Here is a 23,591-nt window from a genome sequence, read left to right as displayed (position 1 = left end):
GCATCCTCTCACTCTCCTAACACAGTGTGACAGAGCAGAACAGACTCAGGTGAAACAGTCTCAGCACAAACACTGTCTTAGAGCGCCCTCTGTTGGACACTGCATGTGTTGCAGCTCAAATTAACTGACACTGTAGTCATGATTCACAGAGGATGAGTAGTTTTCTTTTAATCACCCCGTCTCCTTAAAACAGTGAGATAAATAAAACTAAAGCACATATGACAAATGTATTGCCACACAATGTGATTTGAAATGTAGTGATTTATTTCATGCTAAAGCTTGAAGACTGATCAATATAAACCCCCAGAAAATAACAGTAATAAATACAGCAAATCAGCCATGATACAGAGAAAATAATTTGCACTTACTTAAAAAAAGAAAGAGCTCAAGTAATAAAAGAGATATGAAATTCAATTTCTCAAACTGTGGAGTGATTTGGTACAGATTCTTATCTTAGCACTTGACTACAGGCCGGAGTACATCTGTGCAGATAACGGTGAGAAATTAGATTTGATGTGTCCTCGAGTGGGGAACAGATTAGAGAGATACAGTGGATACATTCATCGTATTTAGTCAGTTATTTATCCGCAGAAGCCGACTGAATCTTAAACAGAATCATCAGAAGTTTCAGCACAAAAAAACCCAGTAATGATTATAAATAGAGTAGCACGGAGCAGAGACCGAGGTTTGGGAGTGTCATCCGTGTTTCATGCAATCCCTGGACAGCAGATAGTGAATCACAACGACAGTTAACCTTAGAATTAGAGTAGACCTTTCCATAGAGGGCTTGATTGCATATCTAGAAACTGACACTATCTTAAAATACAGGATTTGATATTCACGTGTACAATTCAGGAAAAAACATTGATTGTTTCCAGTGTCTAGTAATCTCTAACTAGGCCCATTAAGGTACAAAGTGAGACACACATTTTTTTACACTTTCAACAACTCAAACATTACAGAGGCGATGAGAAAGTATCTTTACATCAACTATGTTTTCCAATAAATAAATTTGCTTTATGACTATTCAAAACTTGTACAATTTGGGTAACCACATTTGAGCCCGTCTTTAAAAAAAAGTGCTGAAAATACACCTGGCAAGCTGAATACACACCCTGCTTAGACATTCTGCACCACTCCAACAACACGCTTTGGTTTCCTCAGGTTCATACACACAGTCGCACACACACACACCATTACAGACAGATGCTGCGACGAAAAAACATTCAGTAGTAAGCACATGAAATTTATAGACCCAGATGTTGTGATATGTAACTCAGAAATGTCTGAAGGAAAAACAATCCATCTGCAGCTTAACTATCACAACTAACCACCACCACCTTGATATTTATGTAAACTTAACCAATCATGTGCTTTTTAGCGTTTAAACCCTGCCTATGCAGCAACACTGGAAGCAGCAGTTTAGTGCTTGGTAAACCCCATCACGTCAAAGTTTACCCATCAGTTTGTTTGCAGTTAGCGTTCAGCCAACTTTCCGCCTCAAATCCATTAAGGTAAAACAAGTAAGAGCCACAAAACTAATGCAAGTGACAACATTAATGCTTGTCTGGTTACTTGTTGTCTCCACTAAAGCATTTGCAGGCTGCACAGCTCCTAATCAAATCAGTGTGAAGAGTGTAAACATAAGGTTGGAGTAGTACCAGGTTGGAGGGGCTTTTTGTTGCTCTGGACCTCCAGTGCTAAAAGACAGAAAGATGCCAAACCTCTGAGGAGGAATCTGGATGGGAGGAGGGAGGAATAAATAGGAACATTACAGCCGGAAGAGTGAAAGAAAATGAAAGAGGAAAAAACAGAAATAGGCAGAGAAAAACGGCAACGGAAAGAGGCAGTTGTCCAGGCCCCGCAAGGCCCATCTCTCCTCTTCAAAGGACCAGAGCAGCACCCGTCTCCCTCCCTCCATCCATCCTCTCTCCATCCCCCTGTGGATGACTCCCGTCTGGTGAGGAACGATAGGGCCCAGCGACTAACACACACCCACTGAGGGTATAATTCAATGGGCAGCATCTGGGTGTCTGTCTGTGTCCTGCTGCGCGGCTCCTCTCTCGGTGAACACACATATACACACACATAGCTCATTAAAAAAGACCAACCAAGCAGAGGAGACAGGGGGACAATTATCAGAATCACTCAAGTCAGAACTAGTTTCCAAAAAATCGAATGAGACACACACAAAACTGAGAGTTTCTGCAGAGAAAAGTTAATAGACACGCTTACATGATGTGCAACAAGATGTGCTGGGCCCTTTGTGGGATACTTTGACAGTTAAGTACCTTGACGCAGTCGTGACTGTGGTAGATAAATAGCCGAAGTCCTGACTCTACAGCTATTCTGTACCTGTCTTTTTTTAATCCAATCCATTTTTACGTGATCAATACACTCCTGATAATCTTAATCCTTGTATCTCCATACTTAGGGTTATATATTCTAAATCCCTTATAAAGGGCCTAGCTTAACACTCCAAACACCAAAGACCAAAATGTCTGCTCAGGTAGTAGACTCAAGAACTTGAACAAGCTCCAAGAATATCTCAAATGTAACAACTCATATCTTAGTACAATACAAGAAAAACACAGTATTATAATAGAATTAACCAGTTTATAACATATTTAACATCTCAAACCTTTTCAGTCTTAACCTTTTTCTGAGGCCTGGTCGCACCAGAAAGCAGCACAACAAAATTAACCCACGTCTGTATGCAAAGTACAACCACGCTTCAGAGGTTGCATTAGACTTATTTGTTGGCCATCATTTTATACAGACAGGGTCTGGTGACTCTGCGCCAGGGACAGTTTGTGAGAGTCTGCCCACACTGATACAGTGACAGGGCTAAGTATTAGCAACACGCGGCTAACGTTACCTAACGGTTATCAACGGATTTAATTAGAGTTGAGCCTTTTCGGTGTCGAGTTTGAGGCCGTTTGACAGTTCTGTGTTTGATGTTAGCCACTGCTGTGTCAGCTCGTGCTAACCAGCTTGTTCTCACTGGCATATAAAGAAAGCTGGATACACTGTTGGAGGCTGTAACCAGCTCAGCTGCGCATGATGCCAAAAAAACCTTGATTTCCGTGGCTTCAAAATTGCTCGGACCTTCCACATCTTTGGGCCCACAGAGAAGGCACACTAGAAACGTACACCAGCCAAGCAGCTAACTTCAGGTTTAGCTTTCTGCTAACTTAAATATGGATAAAACAATTTAATCATGCGACTTCTCTAGACTTTGGATATATTATCGGACTGAATGGATCAAATCGCGATAGTGGGTTTTGACACTCAAAGAAATGTTTCCACTGACTTACAGAAATCTCTTTCACAATGTTAGTCTATGGGAAGAAGTATTTTTGGGTCAAATGGCATCACGTGACAGAGCCGGAAGTTGTAATTCCACGTTTGGCCACTATGTAAAATTGGTTTTAAAGCCTGATGCTGTTCTCGGGGCTTGGGTGAACTGACCAGTCCTACTTTTTCACCTCATTCATCAACGTCATCACAATTATTTTAAAGAGTTTTTAAAGAAACAAAATGAACTGCTGTGTCATTTTGCAGTGATATGTAGTAATATCGCCAACCAATGTGATGGCTAAAGCAAAGAGGTAACCTCTTTGGCTAAAGCCAGCTAGACAACAAGGTCATGAACATGAGATCAAAGGCGAGATAGCTGATTAATATGCACACGCCACCAACTGGTGAGGGGTGTGAATGACTTGAAGTTATTGTAGATTGCCCTCAGTGTTTGAATATGTCAAAATGATGGAGGGACTTCGGATTTTTCCATCACTGATAAAAAAAAATCAGTTAATAATGGAAAATAGTTGGTTAATGCAACCTCTGCTATCGCTCCTATTCCATTGAATTTGCTGCAAAATGTGGCTGTTTTTTATTCTGGTGTGACCAGGGCTTCAGTAGGAGAAAAGGTATATTAACATTCTGACCATAACTCAGGTTTGATCAAGAGCAGATGCTAAGGGATGCCTAAGACGCATGTTTCTCTTTGAAAAACACAGCTCTTTGGTACATTCCATTACCCAATGAAATGTAAGCGGCATTGAAATATAGTTTAAGACCTAACAAGGAATCATATACATAAAAAAAGGTATTATGAATTATTAAAGTATTATGAATACCTGAGAAAGATTTTTTTAAATGAAATAGATGCCATAAATCGAGGCATGGGGGTCAAACAAGAGGGCTAAAATGTAGTTGACAGAGAAAAGAGACTCTTTGTTCAAAGACTCGGCAGTTCTCCTCACAACATTACATTCAGTTACATCAGCCACACCTTATTTTTCCTTTCTAATTCAGCCATCACCCACTCTGATCTAAAATAAAACGGAGAGAAATGCAGCGATCAAGGAGCTTTTCTCCCTCTGTCTTTAGAAGTGTTAGTAATATGTGAAAACCCTTAGGCGTACATATACACACATACACACACACACATACTCAGTGTTGAGCTCCACTGGACTTATTTCACACAACTAAAGCCGGCCCTTGTCTTTGTAGCACCAGCTGATAAGTCTCATTAAGGCCAGCTCGTTAGGAGAGGGCCGTCTCCGTGGCAACAGCTCGGTGACATCATGTCTGTTGTGCGACGTCCGCTATATTTGTCAGTAGTAGGACATGTGTGTTTTTGGTTTAAAGAGTCGGTCAAGCAGCAAGGCTTTGTTTCATTGTTCAGCCTCAGGATGGTGAACAGCAGGAGTGTGTTCAGTTCCAGGCCCGCAGGGTTCTAAAGGAAAACACCTGCCTGGTTTTTAGTCTCCGTCTCCTCTGATGTGACGTCTCAGAGCATTTTTAGAGTGTGTTCGTAAGCTAAACACACACATTTCCACACGTCTTCTCTGCAGCGTGTCTGCATCAGTAGAACTTGTCATCGATGCGGAAGTGTGGCCTGGTGACATCATCAGGGTTGAGGAAGACCGATATGGATTTCCCAGGGTTCTCCGTGACCAGCTGCTGCAGTCGCTGCGCCAGCTTGTCCTCCGAAGGGGAGATGATGCCATTGGCTGGGTGGTGGCCAGGGGAGCCGTGGCCGTTGGTGCTAGCTGTGAGTTCCTTCTTCAGCTGGCCCGCCTGCTGGGCTTGGTCCAGAGCCGCCCGGAGGTGCTCGCTGGGATCCGAGCGCACATGGGCCAGCTTCCTGGCGACGAGCAGCGCCTGGCTGTCTGTCAGGTGCTCCAACATGTTGCACTGGGGCAGGAAATAGTTTGGGCAGTTTTTACCCAGGATGCAATGTGCCAGGTCATCTAAGAGACCCAGGAGGAGGCGGCCTGGAGTGTCTGCATCAGGGCAGGACAAATAGGCGGCGGGGAGTCGGTCACAGGCCCAGAAGAGAAGGGTACGCAGATGATAGAGGCTGAGGCCTGTGCGTGGACGTGCCAGGATACGAGACAACACGGCTTTGGCTGCTTGGAAAGCCTGAGCCATGGGGTAAGGGATGCACTTCTTCAACTGAACCTGGTAGTAAGAGAAACAGGGGACTAATGAATTAGGAACAAACAGGATTAAATGTATAGTGGTAAACTTAACATGAATATTTGAGAGATACACAGATGGTGTGGGACAAAAAGAAAAAAGAAAGGCAAATAAACAAGGACAGAAAAACAGACGGAAATATTGTACCGATGCTTTAAACCTAATACAAGGTGGCGCCAAACATGACACTAAAATAATAGTCACAGTTACAATCTACTCACCTCGCTGCGTGAGAATGCCAGCCTCCACTCCCTGTCGGGGCGACCGCCCAGCGGGGAGCAGCAGGGCAGCAGATAGAAGCCAGATATAGCTTCCTCCTCTGTGATTTTACCATCCCAGAAGTGGTTGGCGGTCAGCCAGCCTTGGGCCACAGCAGGCCAGCCCCGAAACGACACCACAGGCAGCAGGTCATACAGCACCCGGCTCGAGCCTGCCTGCAGAGAGGAGGGTGAACATAACTTTTTTTTTTTATTATGTTTACAAGAAAATTCCACAGGGAACCTTTAAGCAGCCTGTCATTCCTTATTGATTCAGACATTTTTCAGCAATGTGTACCTGGAGGATGATAGTGGTGAGGGGTCCATTCCTCTCCAGTCGATCTGGGGTGGGAATGCCTCTCTGGGGGCTGCGCCTCAGCTCCTCCACAGCCTCGCTCACCACCCCCCAGAACCAGTCTGTCACCAGGGAGGGAGAGAAGTAGCATCCGTCCAGAGACTGAGGAGAGTCCAGGGAGGGGATAGAGCCTTTACCTGAGTAAGGAGGAGAGGGAGCGGTGGGGGATTAGAGAAGTCAGTGGTTAACTACTGAAAAGTTCAGTTAACTGCACTGCACAGGGTCTGGTGGGAGCTAGCTAGCGGTGTCACTCATTCAGCAATTACTGCTAGTAACACAATCCCGACACAACAGAGTGGCTGTGGAAACACTGTGCCCACCCTTCAGTCTCCCCCGAGGTTGCCCTGGTAAGTAAGCAACTCAATTTTGAGCCGCAATCCCCCTTTAGCATTGCCATTCACTGTTAGCTCTGGTAGCACTGTTAGCAGTGTCAGCATGGCACTTGGTACTAACATAGTTAAAGAAGCAGTTTACTTACTGGGGTGATCTGGGGGTAAACTGGAGGGTGGCCGCCATTTTTCTGCAACCACACTAATTACCTGTGGTAACCGCCCTAGCTTGCTCACGCCCGACCCAGGTGGTGTGCAGTGTGGAGCTGGCAAGGGTAATGTCAGCTAACCAGTGGAGACAGGAGGGTGGGGTGGTGGGCACTATGTTTCCACAAGCCAATAGAAGACAAAATAAAATAAAAGATATTTACATCACAAAGCGTAAATATTCCCACCCCCAAATGATTAGCACTTTGAAACGTGGCGCTAAAGCTCACTGAGTCAAAGAAGCACTGGTCAAAAATTTAAGCAAAAAAGCAAATCTTAAGTGCCATGTTGTAGGCAACTGGACTGGCTTGAGTTTCTTGAAGTGGCCTACAATATAGCACTTATGATTACCATGACCTGGATGACTGAGAGTCTTCACCGATATAAAAAGCAAAATTACCCAAAACAGACATCTTATCCATAGTAACCAATACACCAGATTTACCAATGCTAGAACAATTTCTGATTCTAGCTTATCAAATAACTTGCAACATTTCTCTCTGTTTAATTTGTACATGTAATACATTACACAATACTGGACTATTGGACAACACAAGCAAACTAAACGCTGTTACTTCCTTAAGAAGACCTTTGGGTACTTGTTGTATTGTTAAAAGCAATAGCAGCAGAAAGGTGCCAATGCTTAGCTGTCAAAAATCAAATCTGAGTTGAACTCTTGTCACTTTTGTCCTCTTTTTAACCTTCCAGTAACATTTTGCTGGGATATATTTATATCCTGAATCACCCCATCCTACCACCACAAACACTGTAACACAAGACCCTGCGGGAAGTGTTACGATACGACCAGAAAATGTGGCAAATATGTTTTTCCAAACTGCCAGAAAATTAAAGCGATTCATATCAATAAATGTCATTATTTTTTTTTTCTCATCTCCGTAGTCTCACACTCGCAAGCGTGTGGCAGATTGATGTCGCTTTGTAAATCTGGAAGCCGCCGCGTGAGCTTGAACTTTCGGTTGTGAAGTTATACTCATAAATGTTTCAGCGTGTATTTCCTGGGGAGGCATTTCTCGTCTCACCTATCTGAGGAGTTAGACGAGCGCGGGCCTCGGCTGCTGCTCGCTGGGCGAAATTGCATCACAACATCATGCATCAAATTATCTCTGTGAAACATGAACGAAATTCAATCAGCTCCCATTCCTTCCACTCTGCACTGCTACAGTACCTTCACTGTTGTCTATTCCACTCCTTCCTCCCTCCCTTCACTTATCTCTTCATCTTTTTTTTAATACTTGCTTACCCATCTTCCTTCCACTGTAGTCTTCGCCTGTCTTTTCTTATTTTCCACTATCCCTGCTGCTCTTCTTTCTGTCCACCCTCACTGTTCTTTCGTCTTCTGTCCTTGCAATCATAATCAGACTTATTCGACTTACTTATTTCTCCCTCTTCCTCCTCATCTTCCTCAGTAGGAAGCCCATTCTCCTCCTGGCAGCAGATGCTCCAGCGGGACAAGACATTGGAGTCGCAGAGGCGAAGGCTGAGCCATGAGTGGCAGGGCGGGGAGTGCCTCATGTCCAAGGTGACGGGCTGGTTGCGGTCGTGGAGCTTGAGGGCAGGTACAAGCAGGGTGAAGTCCAGGTCAAAGTCTGCCCCTTTGGCGTAGTCCCCAAGGTCTTCGGGGTTCAGGTCCAAGACTCCCTCCCGTGCCCCACCTGACAGCAGCAGGTACTCGTTGGCCACAGGGAGGCGCTGGTCTACCTTCTGGACTAAACCTGGATGGAATAGGGGTGAGGAACAAACCCAAAATAATTAATCACAATCAGCATATTCAGAGCCACTGGCATGTGTATATGTGTATATAATACTTTTCCACCAGCAGAACGGATGCAATGAGCGGAAAGATCTCTCTCTCTCCTTCTCTTTTACGAATGCATACACACATTAAAATGCATTCAGCATTCAGATGCACGGACAAGCTCAGAGCATGCACACCGGCTCTGGCAAACGCACTGGGACAGAAAACAGCAGGTCCTCCAGTGAGCGAGCCTGGAAAATTTCCGGCTTAGTTTGTTTTGAGAGGTACTGCATATATTTATGAGTCTGAGCTGCAGTAATATTGACACAAGAAGGAGTGTGAAATTAACAGCCCCCTCAGTGACCACTGGGCTAGACACTAATGATAATTTCAGCGGCTCGCCTACATGTGCGCTCAGCCAGGCCTTCATTTCAGTTCCTCCACAAACACAACCACACCACGAGTGGCCGAGAGATTTCTCCTGTTCGACATCAGCAGGAAACAAAGGGAAACCACTTAAAGGATATTTCTGGTTTATTACAACTTGGGTCATATTTTGTAGCTTGTTTAGTTAATTGCTGAGATCTGGAACATGGTAATATTACTAAATGGAAGTCAGATGGGGCAAGAAATATGAGCAATGATCATCTTATTATATTGCTAAAAAGTATTCCTCACTCTCCTCTCTGAACAGTTTATGTGAGAGAAACTCGAGCCTCCAAATCCCTTTATGGCTACTTAGCTGTGCTGTAAACTTTCCAGGCTCTGGACCCATGGGAGCCGCAGTGCTGGAGTCAAGTAAATTATGTTTTGCCGGCTTAAAAGAGCAACTGAGAAAGGCTTGATCTTGCAACCAAACCTGCGCTGGACTAGAGCGAACTGCCAGTTACAACGGGTCAAAGGTAAAGCATGGTCACTTAAAAAGCCGCCGCAGGGGAGAGATTTTGAGAGCCTTAGCCCATCCAGGACAGTTAAGTGGCTGCAGACAGCTGAAACAGGGGCATCAGAGCGAGCCGGCAGGCCATGCCTGGGGGCACAAAGCTCCACATGATTCCTCTCATCCAATTACATGGGCACACAACCTCAGTGGCATGTTGTCATGTAGTGGCATGTGTGTGGATGTGAGAAAACTGGGAGTGTGAGTCAGAGGCAAAATGCCAGATAAAAGCGAAAAGCCTCCACAAAGTGGCATCAATAGAAACTCATCCTCAATATTTCTATTTTTGGAAATTTAAAGTGATAAAACTGTTGAATTTTTCTTCATGAGTAGCACTCAAAGTGTTCATGTTGATAAATTGCAACCAACCAATCATGGTCTGACTCACAGAACACATCCTTTTGTGAGAGCAGCACCCTCACCCACACAATCATTTGCTACTTTGCATCAAAAAGGTAGAGCAGCTTGATGGAATATAAAAACCAGGTGGGAAGAGATCCAGAGACTAAAAATGAACGAGCGACTTAAGTGGGCGTCAAAGTCAAAAGTGCTCACGAGGATCTCTCTGGTGCTTTGCTTTGAAAAGGAGCAAAGTGAAAAGGCCTCATTTGACGCGACCACTGGGGGAGCAGTCAAGAAAGGCAGAAAAATATAAAGTATGTGACAGCGCATCTTTGGATTTTTTGTGTTTCTCAGCAGAATCAGCTCATCTCCCTCTTCGAGCTCCATTCATCTTCTGACTAGACTGCTGCACTCTTTCCCAGTGCACTTAATCCAGAGAGCTAAAGTTCCTCAGCCTCTGATCTCTCCCATGACATCTGCAAGAGCTCCACCATTAAATATGCAAGCAGTGTTTCACTTTATAAAAGTGTTCCTAATTTTTAAGTGAATACTTCAGAAAAGATCAGAATTAATATGTAGAAAATGAATATGAACCAGTGATCATTAATTAACTTCTTTATCAATGAATCTGAAATTAGTTTTCAGGATTGGCTCATTAATAATATAGATAGTTAGACCACATTTCAAATTATTTTAGTTGACTTATAGAAGGTAGGTAATAAGACCGGTTGCATTATAAGGTGTTATTTGGTAGAAATTACCTCCACCACGGAAGTTGTGCTTTCAGTTTGGTTTGTTTGTCAGTTTGTCGGCAGCAGTGGTGTAGTGATAGTTGATGTGGTAGATGTACCACCGGGAAAGTTAGGTTACCAAGGAGGAAGTGCGTATGCTCTCCTACAGTATATATTCAAATGGCTTTTTGGCTGATAGGTGGGTGTACTGTAAACAGACAGAAAAAGAGGTGGGTATACCCTGCGTATACCCTCCACTATACGACTGGTCAGCAGGATTACTGAAAAACTACTGGACCAATTTTCATGTAACGTATTGGTAGGGTGTAGGATGGGCAGATCCATGAAAGAGATTTCACTTTCTTTAACATTGCGAAATAGGCCATTGGGAATTAGGACATCTTAAAATCCAGTTGATGGTAGTACAGCTCAATAATAACAAAACATAACCAATTGCAGAAATAGGATGACTCCTTATCACAATCAAAATTCAGGGGTACCAATAATCATCTGGGGTAGCCTACACATGGAATTGTTCAAACACCATACAGAAAGCAGACATTATGGAGCATCACGGACAGTGGCTTTATGAGAGTAACGGTACAACTGTAACACCGCTACAATTGTAAAAATGTTTTATTCTCAAGCTAAGCAATGGCTACGGAAACATAAATACACACTTAGCTTGTTATTTCAGTGTAAGCATTTGATATTCGTACATATGTACATGATTGTAAAGTGTTCTATAGTATAAGGATGTCAACTGTTAACTACCAAGAATATTTTTGAGCAGTTTATAGATGTATTTTGCTATTCTTCAGTTCACTACTGCACTATCTGGGTCTGATGGGAGCTAGCTAGCAGCTCCACTCATTTGCTGATTACTACTATTAACTCTTTGCTGACCCAACAGTGGCACGTACTTCTGTACTTACACTTGATATTTTGAGTGCATAAGTGCGTTCACACTGAGAAGTATGGAAAAATGCAGTGCACTATGAGTACCCGGATGGTGCGCTCAAAATGGTCAAGAAGTTGAGTGTGGAACTATGGACACTTCTTGCCCTCAGTGGTCACCATCTTGGCTACGTAGCGGAAGGGGCCCACTTAGCACTAAGCACCACTATACTGTTGTCGGATATAAGCCAGTTGTATGTTTACTGGCTTAATTTAGCAGTCTGTAATGATGTGGTACTGCGAACGATAACGCGAATGCTAATGCTAGTTTGCTAACTAGCTAACAGCTGCACATTTTGACGTTTTGGGCAAATGGTGGCGGTAATGCTCCACTGGCCATTTACAATTAGGCATTAAAAGAAGAAGAAGAGGTCGAAATTTGAGGTCGTCATTTCCGGTAAGTGCACAACGGCCGTGTTTGGTTTGAGACAATACTACCCTGTCGAAATTCGTGCCCTACGCCAATAAGTACATAGTGCACATAGTATAGTACATAAAAGTGTACTAACGGAAGTATGTGATTTAAGACACACCATAAGCAGCTCAATTATTTAGCCGCACACACGCTCAAGCAGCTCTGCTAAGGAGAGTTAGCAGTGTCAGCACAGCTCGTGGTGCTAACATACTGTAGCTACCAAAAATGCTAAAGGGAGGGTGGCCACCATGTTTGGCAGCAACACCATCCCACCACCGTGACAATGTAACTAGCTATGATCGCCAAATGAGCAGCGCCACTGGCTAGCTCCCACCTGACCTGAGTGGTGCACAGTGCAGTGCGGCTAAAGCTAACATAGGCTAACCAGTGGAGGTTGGGCAGTGGCCACAATGTATCCATGTTAACACAGCTAGCCAGCTGCCTGTCAGCAAAGACAACAGAAATTAAAATCATCAAACATTAAAATTTCACCACCTCGAAATGGATGGCGCTTTGAAATGTGGCGCTACAGGTCATTGAGTCACCACACTAAAATGAAAGGCCTCTTGTATTTCACGCCTTTTTTCCTCTGAAAAATCTACCTGTTAGTTACCAGTTAGTAGGTGTAGGGCTACCAATAGCAAAACCAAAACTGACATCCCTAGTTAAGTATGTGAAATATTACAACTTAGGAGCACACCATTAATACAGTTGAGATTATAAGGCTTCAGTTAGGCACAACCATATTTTGTCATCATTCTAATCATTTTTTTTGGAAATATATCCAGACATGTATAGTGGTTGCACTCGCAGATTTGCATATAATAGAAACCTGGACTATTGGTCTTGGTGGAGGTCTGCACTATTTGAGTGCCCATCTAGTTTCACTTATTTATTTTCATTTGCTTATTTCTGTCTGGCTGAAACCCCCTCCTAACCAAATCCACACTCTTGGTATAAATGATATCTTGAATAGCCTAGTTTACAGCAGACTTAGAACATTTCATACAAATAGCATGCCTCAATAACTGTGAGTCAGAGAGTCTTTCAGCCTTGTCTAATTTAGATTTAAAATTCAAAAAGTCTGTACTACTCTATCTGATATTGGTTGGTGAAGAGTTGTACTTCCCTGCTGCCGTTATTTATTAAAGAGGTCTGAGTGAACTTTGATGTGATGCTACTGTCTAACCGAGTTTCCTGAACAGTGCTACAGGTTGTTGCAAAATAATTAGGTGAGTTATTTCAGATGATTAAAGGAACACAGCAGAGTTGGGTGACAGGACAAACACTCACTTTCTATAGTTGCAAAAACTGCATCATACTTAAGTCATCTCTCCTCAGTCTGAGGTGAGTGTTTGTGCATGCAGCTTGCGAAACAAATTATGACCAATCGATTATCAGAACTTGAAATCTGTTAGTGTGGAGAAAAGAGGGGAGGGGAGAGAGACTGGACGAGCAGATCAAAGAGAAGAAGACGAAAGAGGTGGGGAAAAGACAGTGTCAGAGGGAGGAACGGATCAGACGCCAGCCAAAGGGCAACAAGTTTGAAGCTGCGACTCCTCTGATTTGTTTGGTTTTATCTGCCACTGATAAATTGGGTCAAATAGGCGAGGAGGAGGAAAAGAGTGATGAAAAAGAGAATAAAGAGCATCTTATCTCTCCAGCAGTGGCTTCAGTTAGAGAGTGGAAAAACTGTATCAATTAGCGAGGCTTCTTCAATCTCCACGCTGGCTGCGGGAAGTTTTAAGGTTGTTCCAAGGAACACAATCTATTTTTTAATCCAAACTCTCAAATCGACAGTCGCGCTGCTGCTTTGCTGGGCGTCTGCCAGCGAGCGTGCGCGCACACGCGCCTGGATGCACGCATGAACACACTCCAACATATATGCCTGTAGACACACAGTCTGAGAATAGAGCTGGAATGGAGACGGTCTAGGCTGGTTTCACAGCCACGGATTAAACCTAATCCTATAAGAAATGTCTTTGAATGTAGATTTCCATTAGAGGGAAGTTTTGTGATAAGAGCTATTTTCAGACTAGACCCAATTCCATGTCTGTGAAAGGACTATTTGATGGCTATTGGTTACTCCATCATGTTCAGAATGTGGTAGTAGTAAAGCCTACCTACCTACCTGCATGGCATGCTTTCACATGCTACTGTAAGTGTTGGAGCTGATCCAGGGCCTCCAAAACATACAGAAGTTTTCTGCCACCCTTTTACCAGGTGCATATTTACAAAAAAAGCATTATAACAACTAGGACTGAACCAACGTATCGGCCCAACCTCAGTATCAGCCAATATTGGCCTTGTTGACTGGCAGTGGCCTAGCAGCAAACATGACATTCACAGACAGCAGTGGCCGATGTTTTTCTGTTGTGTCACATCATTTTTGTGAAGGCTTAAAAGCAGGGCTAAAAACTAACAGTGTCCCAGGGACAACATAAAACGTGTCTAGGATGAAAAACAATCAGACACGCGAATGCCTTCAGGACAAAAGTAGGGGATGGACCCTATTTTTCTCTGATGCCACATTGTGAACAACAAATCTGTGTTGTAATTGGCAGGAGGGGAGCTAGTTAACATTAGCTGCTAGCAGCTGGTGGACGGAACTGCACTGAGTTACATTATGATGCATTTAAGCTCTATTCAGTAAAAAGTACCGGGCGAAGATAAATTACAATATTACCATGAGGTGTTCAAATGTAATCTTGTTTGTTTCTGGTGAAAAACAAATAAATACAGCTGTTTGAAGAAGTGTGTGTTGATGTTTTCACAGCAAAACAAAACAGATTTTAAAGAGGGGATTATAAGGGCTTTTGAAATAATTACTTTTTAAAAATAAGATGCTTTTCATGTGGGAGTTAGTGAGCATGTGTTACACTGAGGGCTGTTTCATAAAATTGTACGGTTTAATCAGTGTTCATCCAAAGATAGTGTGATGAAGGGCTGAATGCGTTTTAAACTGTTCAGTTATTGTTGTATGATGAAGATTTTCTTGTGTCCTTGGCACAAAAGGGGGAATAAACAACAAAAACAGTATAAACAATACAAACAAAAATACATCGCTATCAGCTATCTGCCAAAACGTGATTTTATATCGCTATCGGCCCAGAATTTCATCGGTGCATTCCTACTATGCAAAGGTTTTACACTAATAACATGTAGCAAAGTCATGAACCAAACTTCCAAGGTTAAGAGCCGTGTGTGCTGCAATCAAGGAGCATTCATGCTGATGCTCGAGTCTTTGAAATGACCTGTTCCAGGAGATGAGGCTGGGGGGGAAATTCAATATCAGATTTTAACATCGATAAATCATCACAACTTTAATCCTGGGAGATAACTATGATTACCATAAACAAACAGCAGGAAGAGCTGCAGCCGCTACCAACCTTTGTGCTGCGGTTTACTTGAAGAAAAGTAAAGGAATTTAACTGGGGTTGCTTAAAAATCTGTTTTACAGTGAAAGTAATGCAGGATTTTACTCCAGTTTTCACAATTGTAGCGACTAACATGCATATTTAGTGTGGACAAGGGGTGTGACAAGCTATTCTGAAGACTTAAAGTAAAGAAGAAAGGGGGACAAGTGGCAACATACTTTCTGGCATAAAGATAAATAAGGCTCAGGGGAACTGTTGTCACATTGAGCATGGCTTCTCCTTCAATATGTCCAGCATGAGTCAAAAGATGAGAAGATATATCATGAAAATGTCAAAAAAAGGATTTACTTTACATCAGCACGGCCTAACATATTAAACAGGCCTTGTGACTGGGAGGTCCCTGGTGAGGTTTACAAGATATACAGGTGCTGGTCATATAATTAGAATATCATCAAAAAGTTGATTTATTTCAGTAATTCCATTCAAAAAGTGAAACTCGTATATTATATTCATTCATTACACACAGACTGATATATTTCAAATGTTTTTTTCTTTTAATTTTGATGATTATAACTGACAACTAATGAAAATCCCAAATTCAGTATCTCAGAAAATTAGAATATTACTGAAGACCAATACAAAAAAAGGATTTTTAGAAATGTTGGCCAACTGAAAAGTATGAGCATGAAAAGTATGAGCATGTACAGCACTCAATACTTAGTTGGGGCTCCTTTTGCCTGAATTACTGCAGCAATGCGGCGTGGCATGGAGTCGATCAGTCTGTGGCACTGCTCAGGTGGTATGAGAGCCCAGGTTGCTCTGATAGTGGCCTTCAGCTCTTCTGCATTGTTGGGTCTGGCGTGTCGCATCTTCCTCTTCACAATACCCCATAGATTTTCTATGGGGTTAAGGTCAGGCGAGTTTGCTGGCCAATCAAGAACAGGGATACCATGGTCCTTAAACTAGGTACTGGTAGCTTTGGCACTGTGTGCAGGTGCCAAGTCCTGTTGGAAAATGAAATCTGCATCTCCATAAAGTTGGTCAGCAGCAGGAAGCATGAAGTGCTCTAAAACTTCCTGGTAGACGGCTGCATTGACCTTGGACCTCAGAAAACACAGTGGACCAACACCAGCAGATGACATGGCACCCCAAACCATCACTGACTGTGGAAATTTTACACTGGAGCTCAAGCAACGTGGATTCTGTGCCTCTCCTCTCTTCCTCCAGACTCTGGGACCTTGATTTCCAAAGGAAATGCAAAATTTACTTTCATCAGAGAACATAACTTTGGACCACTCAGCAGCAGTCCAGTCCTTTTTGTCTTTAGCCCAGGCAAGACACTTCTGACGCTGTCTCTTGTTCAAGAGTGGCTTGACACAAGGAATGCGACAGCTGAAACCCATGTCTTGCATACGTCGGTGCGTGGTGGTTCTTGAAGCACTGACTCCAGCTGCAGTCCATTCTTTGTGAATGTCCCCCACATTTTTGAATGGGTTTTGTTTCACAATCCTCTCCAGGGTGCGGTTATCCCTATTGCTTGTACACTTTTTTCTACCACATCTTTTCCTTCCCTTCGCCTCTCTATTAATGTGCTTGGACACAGAGCTCTGTGAACAGCCAGCCTCTTTAGCAATGACCTTTTGTGTCTTGCCCTCCTTGTGCAAGGTGTCAATGGTCGTCTTTTGGACAACTGTCAAGTCAGGAGTCTTCCCCATGATTGTGTAGCCTACAGAACTAGACTGAGAGACCATTTAAAGGCCTTTGCAGGTGTTTTGAGTTAATTAGCTGATTAGAGTGTGGCACCAGGTGTCTTCAATATTGCACCTTTTCACAATATTCTAATTTTCTGAGATACTGAATTTGGGGTTTTCATTAGTTGTCAGTTATAATCATCAAAATTAAAAGAAATAAACATTTGAAATATATCAGTCTGTGTGGAATGAATGTATACATTATACAAGTTTCACTTTTTGAATGGAATTACTGAAATAAATCAACTTTTCATGATATTCTAATTATATGACCAGCACCTGTAATAGAAAAACAGTACAGTCTTACTTACAGCGATTGCACAAGCATTCTGCCACACACCTATACCGAATACACATACTATTAGCCTCGCGGGGGCATTCAGACATGTCTGCTTTTAAAACGAAGCCACAAAGCGACACCGCTGAGAAATACCCCTGAAGCGGAGCAGCAGCATCATGGGAAAGATGTCCTTTCTCATCACAGCCAGAGCGGAGTGAAAGTATTCTGCCACACACCTCTAGTTTGATAGAGAGTCCAAAAATAGCTTTGTAAATCTCTCTGGAAAATGGGATTCCTCTATATAAGCCGATGACTTCTATACACTGTTGTGGTTGCTGGAAAAGGCTGCTGAAAGCGCGAGAGGGGGTCTGAAACTGGGCTGCACTAATAACTTCCTTTGCATTTATTTTTAAAGTTATTTTATCCGCACACAGTCGACTGTCTCCACGTAGTTCCATAAAAATAACCCAGGTACATGGCACGGCAGAGTACACAAGTAAAAATCCTAAAAATGTGGTGTTTCTCTGCCTGCAGAGCAGTGTGGCTGTCCAAAAAAGTAAAAACAGTGACAGGAATACTTCAGCCTTTTGGGAAATACATTAGTTTGACATTGTGTAAATGCAAAAACAAACTCTGACTATCAGCACCTCTAAATTAATTAATCACTTAATAATGCGAGAGTTATAGTTTGTTTAATGTACAAAAACCAAAGTTTGAAAAAAATCAAGCTGTAGTTGTGGGCGATTATCCTTGATAAAAGTATAACAAATGCTCAATAAATATTTGATATATTTAAACCACCCATACACCAGAGGACGGTGCTAATGTACCTCAAACACTAGTTGCGGACCCGTGTCACTTGACTGGGACTGGAGTCAGACTCGAGTCACAAATTTTATCACTTTGGATCCAACAAAATCAACAAGACTTGCAACTTAACTTGGATTTTAACACCAATGACTCGTGATTTGGACTTGGACTTGAGCCTTCTGACTTGGAAAAGCTTGAAACCTTTCACCAAGCCAACTTGGGAAGAGAATGTTATTGGCATTTTTACAATATGATATGAGTTAAACACAACAAGGCAGGACAGAAACATACAAAATTCATTCTGTTGCGGCAGGCGTTAATAGTGCCATTATGCTGTGAAAGTTGCACTTGTTTTGACAAATACTACAAATTTTAAAAAAGCTTTCATGATTTTTGCAAATTTAAGATGTTAATATTCATTAAAATAGTGATACATTTAGCAAAAAGCGATGACTTGTTCAGGACTATAAACTCAAAGTTAAGGACTTTGGACTTGGAAGTCTTGACTTTGGACTTACGAGCAAAGACCTGAGACTTACTTGTGTCATGCAAAACAATGACTTGGTCCCATATCTGACAAACAGTCAGTCAGGTCACAGGAATAGAGGTATGCCTCCAGGCACAGTGGCTGACAGGCTTGTAGTGGGAGCAGAATATGCAAAATACCATTTTGCAAATTGAGTGTCAGGGACACCAAAGAAAACGCAGTGCCCATGACCAGCTCTAAGCATGATGAAGCCACTGTCGACAAGAACGGTCTCTCAGCTTAAGTAGTTTGGAGATCTTTTGGCTATTTACAATCTGACAAAAAAAGAGCATCATGCGCTACAAATTGTGCCAAAGACACATGCGAGCAGGCAACAGCACAAACCTGTTTCATCATTTGAAACAATATCACCTGTTAGACCAAGCAGAAAGTAGGAAGTTACTGAGCCGTCGACAAGTACCAGGCCAATAGGCGTGACTACCCAGCAGCTAATGCTAGTATCAGCATTTTTCAGCACCATGCCATACAACAGAAAAACGGAAAGACACAAAGACATCACAAATGCAGCTGATATTTCATTTTTATTGTGCTAACATTTTTGGCTATATAGCCCAGTCCTACACTGTAGTATTTCTTGGAAAGGAGTAGTGACTTCCTGGAGACTCGTCATCACAACTAGACTGCAAGGTCACTACTGGAGACTGAAGACTTGCTGTTGTCGTCTGCCTTCAGTCTTTATGCTAAGCTAAGCTAACCATCTCTTGACTTTATCATATTTAACAGACAGGTATGAGAGCAGTATCTATCTTCTCATCTAACTCAGTGAGAGAGCAAACAGAGTCCAAAAATGTTGAACAATTCCTTTAAAAGATTTTTTTAATGATGTAGAAAACCTAATTATTTTAATTAAGACAAGTGACCCTTTAAAGTGTCGGTTCAAACTGGTGCAACATCGAGCTAATTGTTACGTCTCTGCAAGTTCTAGATTCAGGGCACCTTGGTGCAGGAGCTTATAAAAGAGAGGATGTTGTCTGAGTCAAAATAATATTCACAATTGTTGCACATCCCCTACCTCTGTGTGACCTTTCCGCTATTTCAGACAATAAAACTCTAATTCAGCAGCAGAGCATGCCATAACAATAATCTTAAAAGCAGCCACATCCCAAAAGGAGCAATTCAATCTTTTACAAATGACTCCTGACTAATATAGTCTCAAACCGGATGTTATCGCCGCCGTTCAACCGGCACTTCTTGCAGCCTCACCTCGCACACTAATAGCAGGATTAATCCCAGACAACCCAGCCATTCCGCCTGCTCGCTGTTTATTCATATCAAGGCAGGAGATTAGGTGGGTGGGGATGGGGTGTGGGTTTGGGGTCTCAAACCACCGAGCCAGGTGTGTGTATGTGCGTGCCTGTGTATGGATATGTTCAATACAACAAACAGGGCTCAGAGGGATGACAGACACAGTGTGTCTAAACCACCTGCAGAGACAGAGAGGAGGCAGGAAGCTGTCAGAGCCTTCCAGCTCCTTGCTGCTGCTTTGATGCCGGCTACACTGTGATACCATGTCCCCATAAATGACAGGCAATTATCACTGAAAGAAAAAAAGTGTCACTCTAGGTTAACGTTTACATTTAAGGCAGCAGGGTTGCCTCGTTGCTAGAGAAACTAGGCGCAACTAATCCTGACCTTTGATATTCCTGTTAAGGAGAGGAAAGAGAGGTGATCAATTAAGTCTCACATTAAATTATTATATCATTACAAAAATGTAGCTTTTTAAAAAATATGCTCAAGATAACAGACAAACATAGGTGATTTTGCATATAGAGTGCTGAGTGGATCAGTTTTTTTTTTTGTTTTTTTTTATGCTAGGCAAAATCCGGAGGTTAGCATCACCCTGGTTCCCTCAACAAAAAGCTAATGGGATTCTTAGATTTTGGAATATTGTAGAAAATTTGCTCTGTGACAAACAAAACATTCTGATATTTGAAGTTTTGTTCAGCAAGGTTATCTGCACAAATAAACACCACTTTATGATTTTTCAAGTGTAAATGCAATCACCAGAAGTAAAAACCAATGTTAGACTATAAACGAAATACACAGCGGTAACATAACTTCAACAACAGCACCACAGCAAGACTGTACAGCTGTGTTTGTCTTGATGACACTCTCGTAGTCAACGTAGTCTCATTTAGCCACTTGTTAGCCACTGCCCTTTTTAAGACACATGCAAATTAGGTTTATCAAGGTTTAGTCACTCTGGCTATACACTAGTACACCCAGCATTTGGAACTGTTGCTCTTCCAAGTTAACACATTTCTAAAAACTTAAATTATTTGAAAAGGAAGAGAGAAATATCTGTCAGTCTGTGCCCTCGAAACATTCCTGGATGCATCATGGGAAACTTTTTTTTAAGGATTACTGAAAAGTGTCAAGGTGTGTGGCAAACATACACTTCTAATTTTTTTCCCCCCCAGCAGCTCAGACAGCTACAGCCTACACATAAGATACTGTTATCAGTTGACAGCTACAGACCAAATGATTCCTCCCTCTTCGCCTCAGGAATACTTAGAAGTGTGATCATGAAAGAGCAAAAATCATAATGTCAGCGATTATTAAAATGAGCAGCACACAGTAGATGGTATGTCACGCAATGTCAAAACACTGCTCACTGAGCACGCCAGATTCTGTAAGTCATATTTAATTACAATGGAAGACACTTAATGATTGATGTGATTTGTGTCTGCGGCCATGTTCAGTCACAGGATGCTCTACTGTGTTTAAACGACAGACAGTTGTGGGTTGATTTGTTACAGAGCTTTATGTCACAGGTTGTGGGCTGAGGTAAATTTACATCATCTAAACCGTGTTTTGTATTCATTTTCACTGATGTGCCAGCTGTCCAACAATTCAGATTAAATGCCAAACAGGGGTGAGTCAGTGAGCAACAATGACCATCATTTATGGCAGGCAAGATGCATCATCTGTGCAGCTTGGCACTGCTGCGTCTGCGCTGATGAAAACTGAACAGAAACAAAGCCTAACTAATCAAATACAAATATTTCAGTCATCTACTGTTGCAGTGCCACGGATCGGGCCTGGCTGCCAGATGAAGACTGGCTCTCAAATCCAAAATGGCATTAACGGAGAATTTGTCAGCCAAAGCAGCCATGTGGGCCCCCGGATCCTGAGCTAAAAACTACAACTGAACTCTGAACATCAGAGCAGGGCCCTCGCAGTGAGGCAGGGAGGTCACAGCAATGAAAACAGCCTCCACAAAGAAGTCCAACCAGCGTTAATGGGCTGGAGTGAGAGACTGGCCAGTTTTTGTGTCGCTCCGGCAGCTAGCCAGGCTAAGTGAGCTGCTCTCCCAAAGGGGATAGAGTTTCCACTCTGATGGTTAAAATTTAACCAGGTGGGGGTTTTTTTCCCAAAAAATAAAATATGCATCGCTTCGCATAAAAGTTTTTGCAGCCTTAGAAAGGTTAGAATATTTTAATGTCTGATAAATGCACCCAATATTAAAGCCTACAGTGTATGTGGAAAGCTCCACTGCAACTAACTTGTGTGTGTGGCCCAGGTAAGTAGCTAATATAACTTAATATAACTAAAAGGTTACTCCTAATGGAGCTGTAATGATCTTTGGCAAGCTTGAAAATTACAAGATTTATTTATAGTAAAATAATATGGAGAAAAAAAGTTTGGAAACTGTATCTCTGTGTTTTGGAACAACTGCAAAGTCTCTTTGAGCCACAACGATATCACAGAAAAATCTTGAGATTCTAGTGAGACTGATTAATGTGCAGGCCCTCATGCACCATCACTCATACACACACACACACACACACACACACACACACACACACACACACACAGGCTTTGTTTTGTTTTTCATTTTTCATCAAAGCTCAAGGTGAACTCTTGACTCGCGCCTGTCCCGACTTGGAAGAAACCAGCCCAGGTGCTGATCACCCTTCTCAGTCTAACCGCCTTCACTTATCACTGTTCAAACCCAAATGTACATCAAGCTAAGTGGCCTAAGTGTGAGGAATAGCGGGAAAACAAAAGGGGCTGATGTAAGACACCCAACAGTACGGCAAGAAGTGGAGGTCACTGTAGGACAGAGTGAAGATCTGCCGCACTGCATAAAGAAAGAAACTCACTTGGCATTTCTGTTCATGACAGTTACTCTATTCTTCCACATCACAAGATCCTAGGAATGCGCGGACTGTGAAATTCTGGACTGATACCCACACCACTTTGGCTGTTACCCAATAGCACCAATGTTTTTATGTTGTTAATTTTGTTTTTTTGTGGTTTACTCCCCCTTTTGCCAGGGAAATAATAAACTATTCTTTGTAAAATAGCTACACTGTTAAAAATCAACAAATTCAATTATGCAAATTTATGAAACAACCTTTAATATAATCATCTTTCAACAGAAAAGATCTTAAAAACAGCTTCAAAAGCCTTTATTAGCGAGTGAATATAACATAATTCACTCTAATAGCTATTTAATATTGCTGTGAAATCAACAAATTTCTTGTTCAAACAGCTGTAGTTCAAGTTATTCAAGTTTTGTTATCATAAACTAAAATTTACAAGATTTATTTAAACAAATGATAAGTTATAATTTACATTCACTGATTACTTATTTGTACTGGGTGGAGCTCTAATGCATCATACTGTATCTCAATGGAACCTCCATTAGCTGTTAGCTCCAGTGTTGTATTGTAATGTGTTCCCTGTCCAATAGTGTTACCCTCCTGTTAATGTGTAGCGCCCCACTTGGTGGTTAGGGTTAGGGCTAAGGGTTTTGAAACTAGCTCACCTCTTGTCAGTTTCCACGCGAATTTGTAGTTAACATTGTAGCATTATCAGAGAAACAATAGGGTGTGTCTCCTGAAAAGCTCAGTACTGGTACTCAATACCTTCAAGGTATTGACTGAAGTAGCCCAGTACAAGTAGCACTGAAAGATCTCCAGTCATTTGATACCCATATTCAATCCGTTTTGCACCAGGAAGTCTGGGTTATTTGTCGGAGTTGGCAATTCAGCGTGCCGAGATGGCATCAACACACTCAGTATACTCCAATACAACACTGGCT

At 42.3% G+C, this 23,591-nt stretch overlaps 1 protein-coding gene across 4 annotated transcripts in view; it reads right to left on the bottom strand.

The window, feature by feature from the left end:
- Positions 1 to 246: 246 nt before the first annotated feature.
- The window catches only part of tmem102 (transmembrane protein 102), a 28,925-nt gene continuing 5,580 nt past the window's right edge, over positions 247 to 23,591 (bottom strand). For 3 of the 4 annotated variants that reach the window (XM_078164144.1, XM_078164146.1, XM_078164145.1), the window contains exons 3-7: positions 8,033 to 8,371; positions 6,642 to 6,752; positions 6,046 to 6,239; positions 5,712 to 5,924; positions 247 to 5,472 (exon numbers count right to left, since the gene is read on the bottom strand). In XM_078164144.1, the coding sequence (XP_078020270.1) occupies positions 4,873 to 5,472; positions 5,712 to 5,924; positions 6,046 to 6,239; positions 6,642 to 6,752; positions 8,033 to 8,371 (1,457 nt within the window). In that variant the 3' untranslated portion in view covers positions 247 to 4,872. The remainder of the gene's footprint in view (positions 5,473 to 5,711; positions 5,925 to 6,045; positions 6,240 to 6,641; positions 6,753 to 8,032; positions 8,372 to 23,591) is intronic. The other variant, XM_033609949.2, reaches the window with a different exon arrangement.

This window comes from Epinephelus lanceolatus, chromosome 22 (genome assembly GCF_041903045.1).
Source record: "Epinephelus lanceolatus isolate andai-2023 chromosome 22, ASM4190304v1, whole genome shotgun sequence".
In the NCBI taxonomy this organism is placed as follows: Eukaryota; Metazoa; Chordata; class Actinopteri; order Perciformes; family Serranidae; genus Epinephelus; species Epinephelus lanceolatus.
This window is presented reverse-complemented; position numbering and strand designations above follow the sequence as displayed.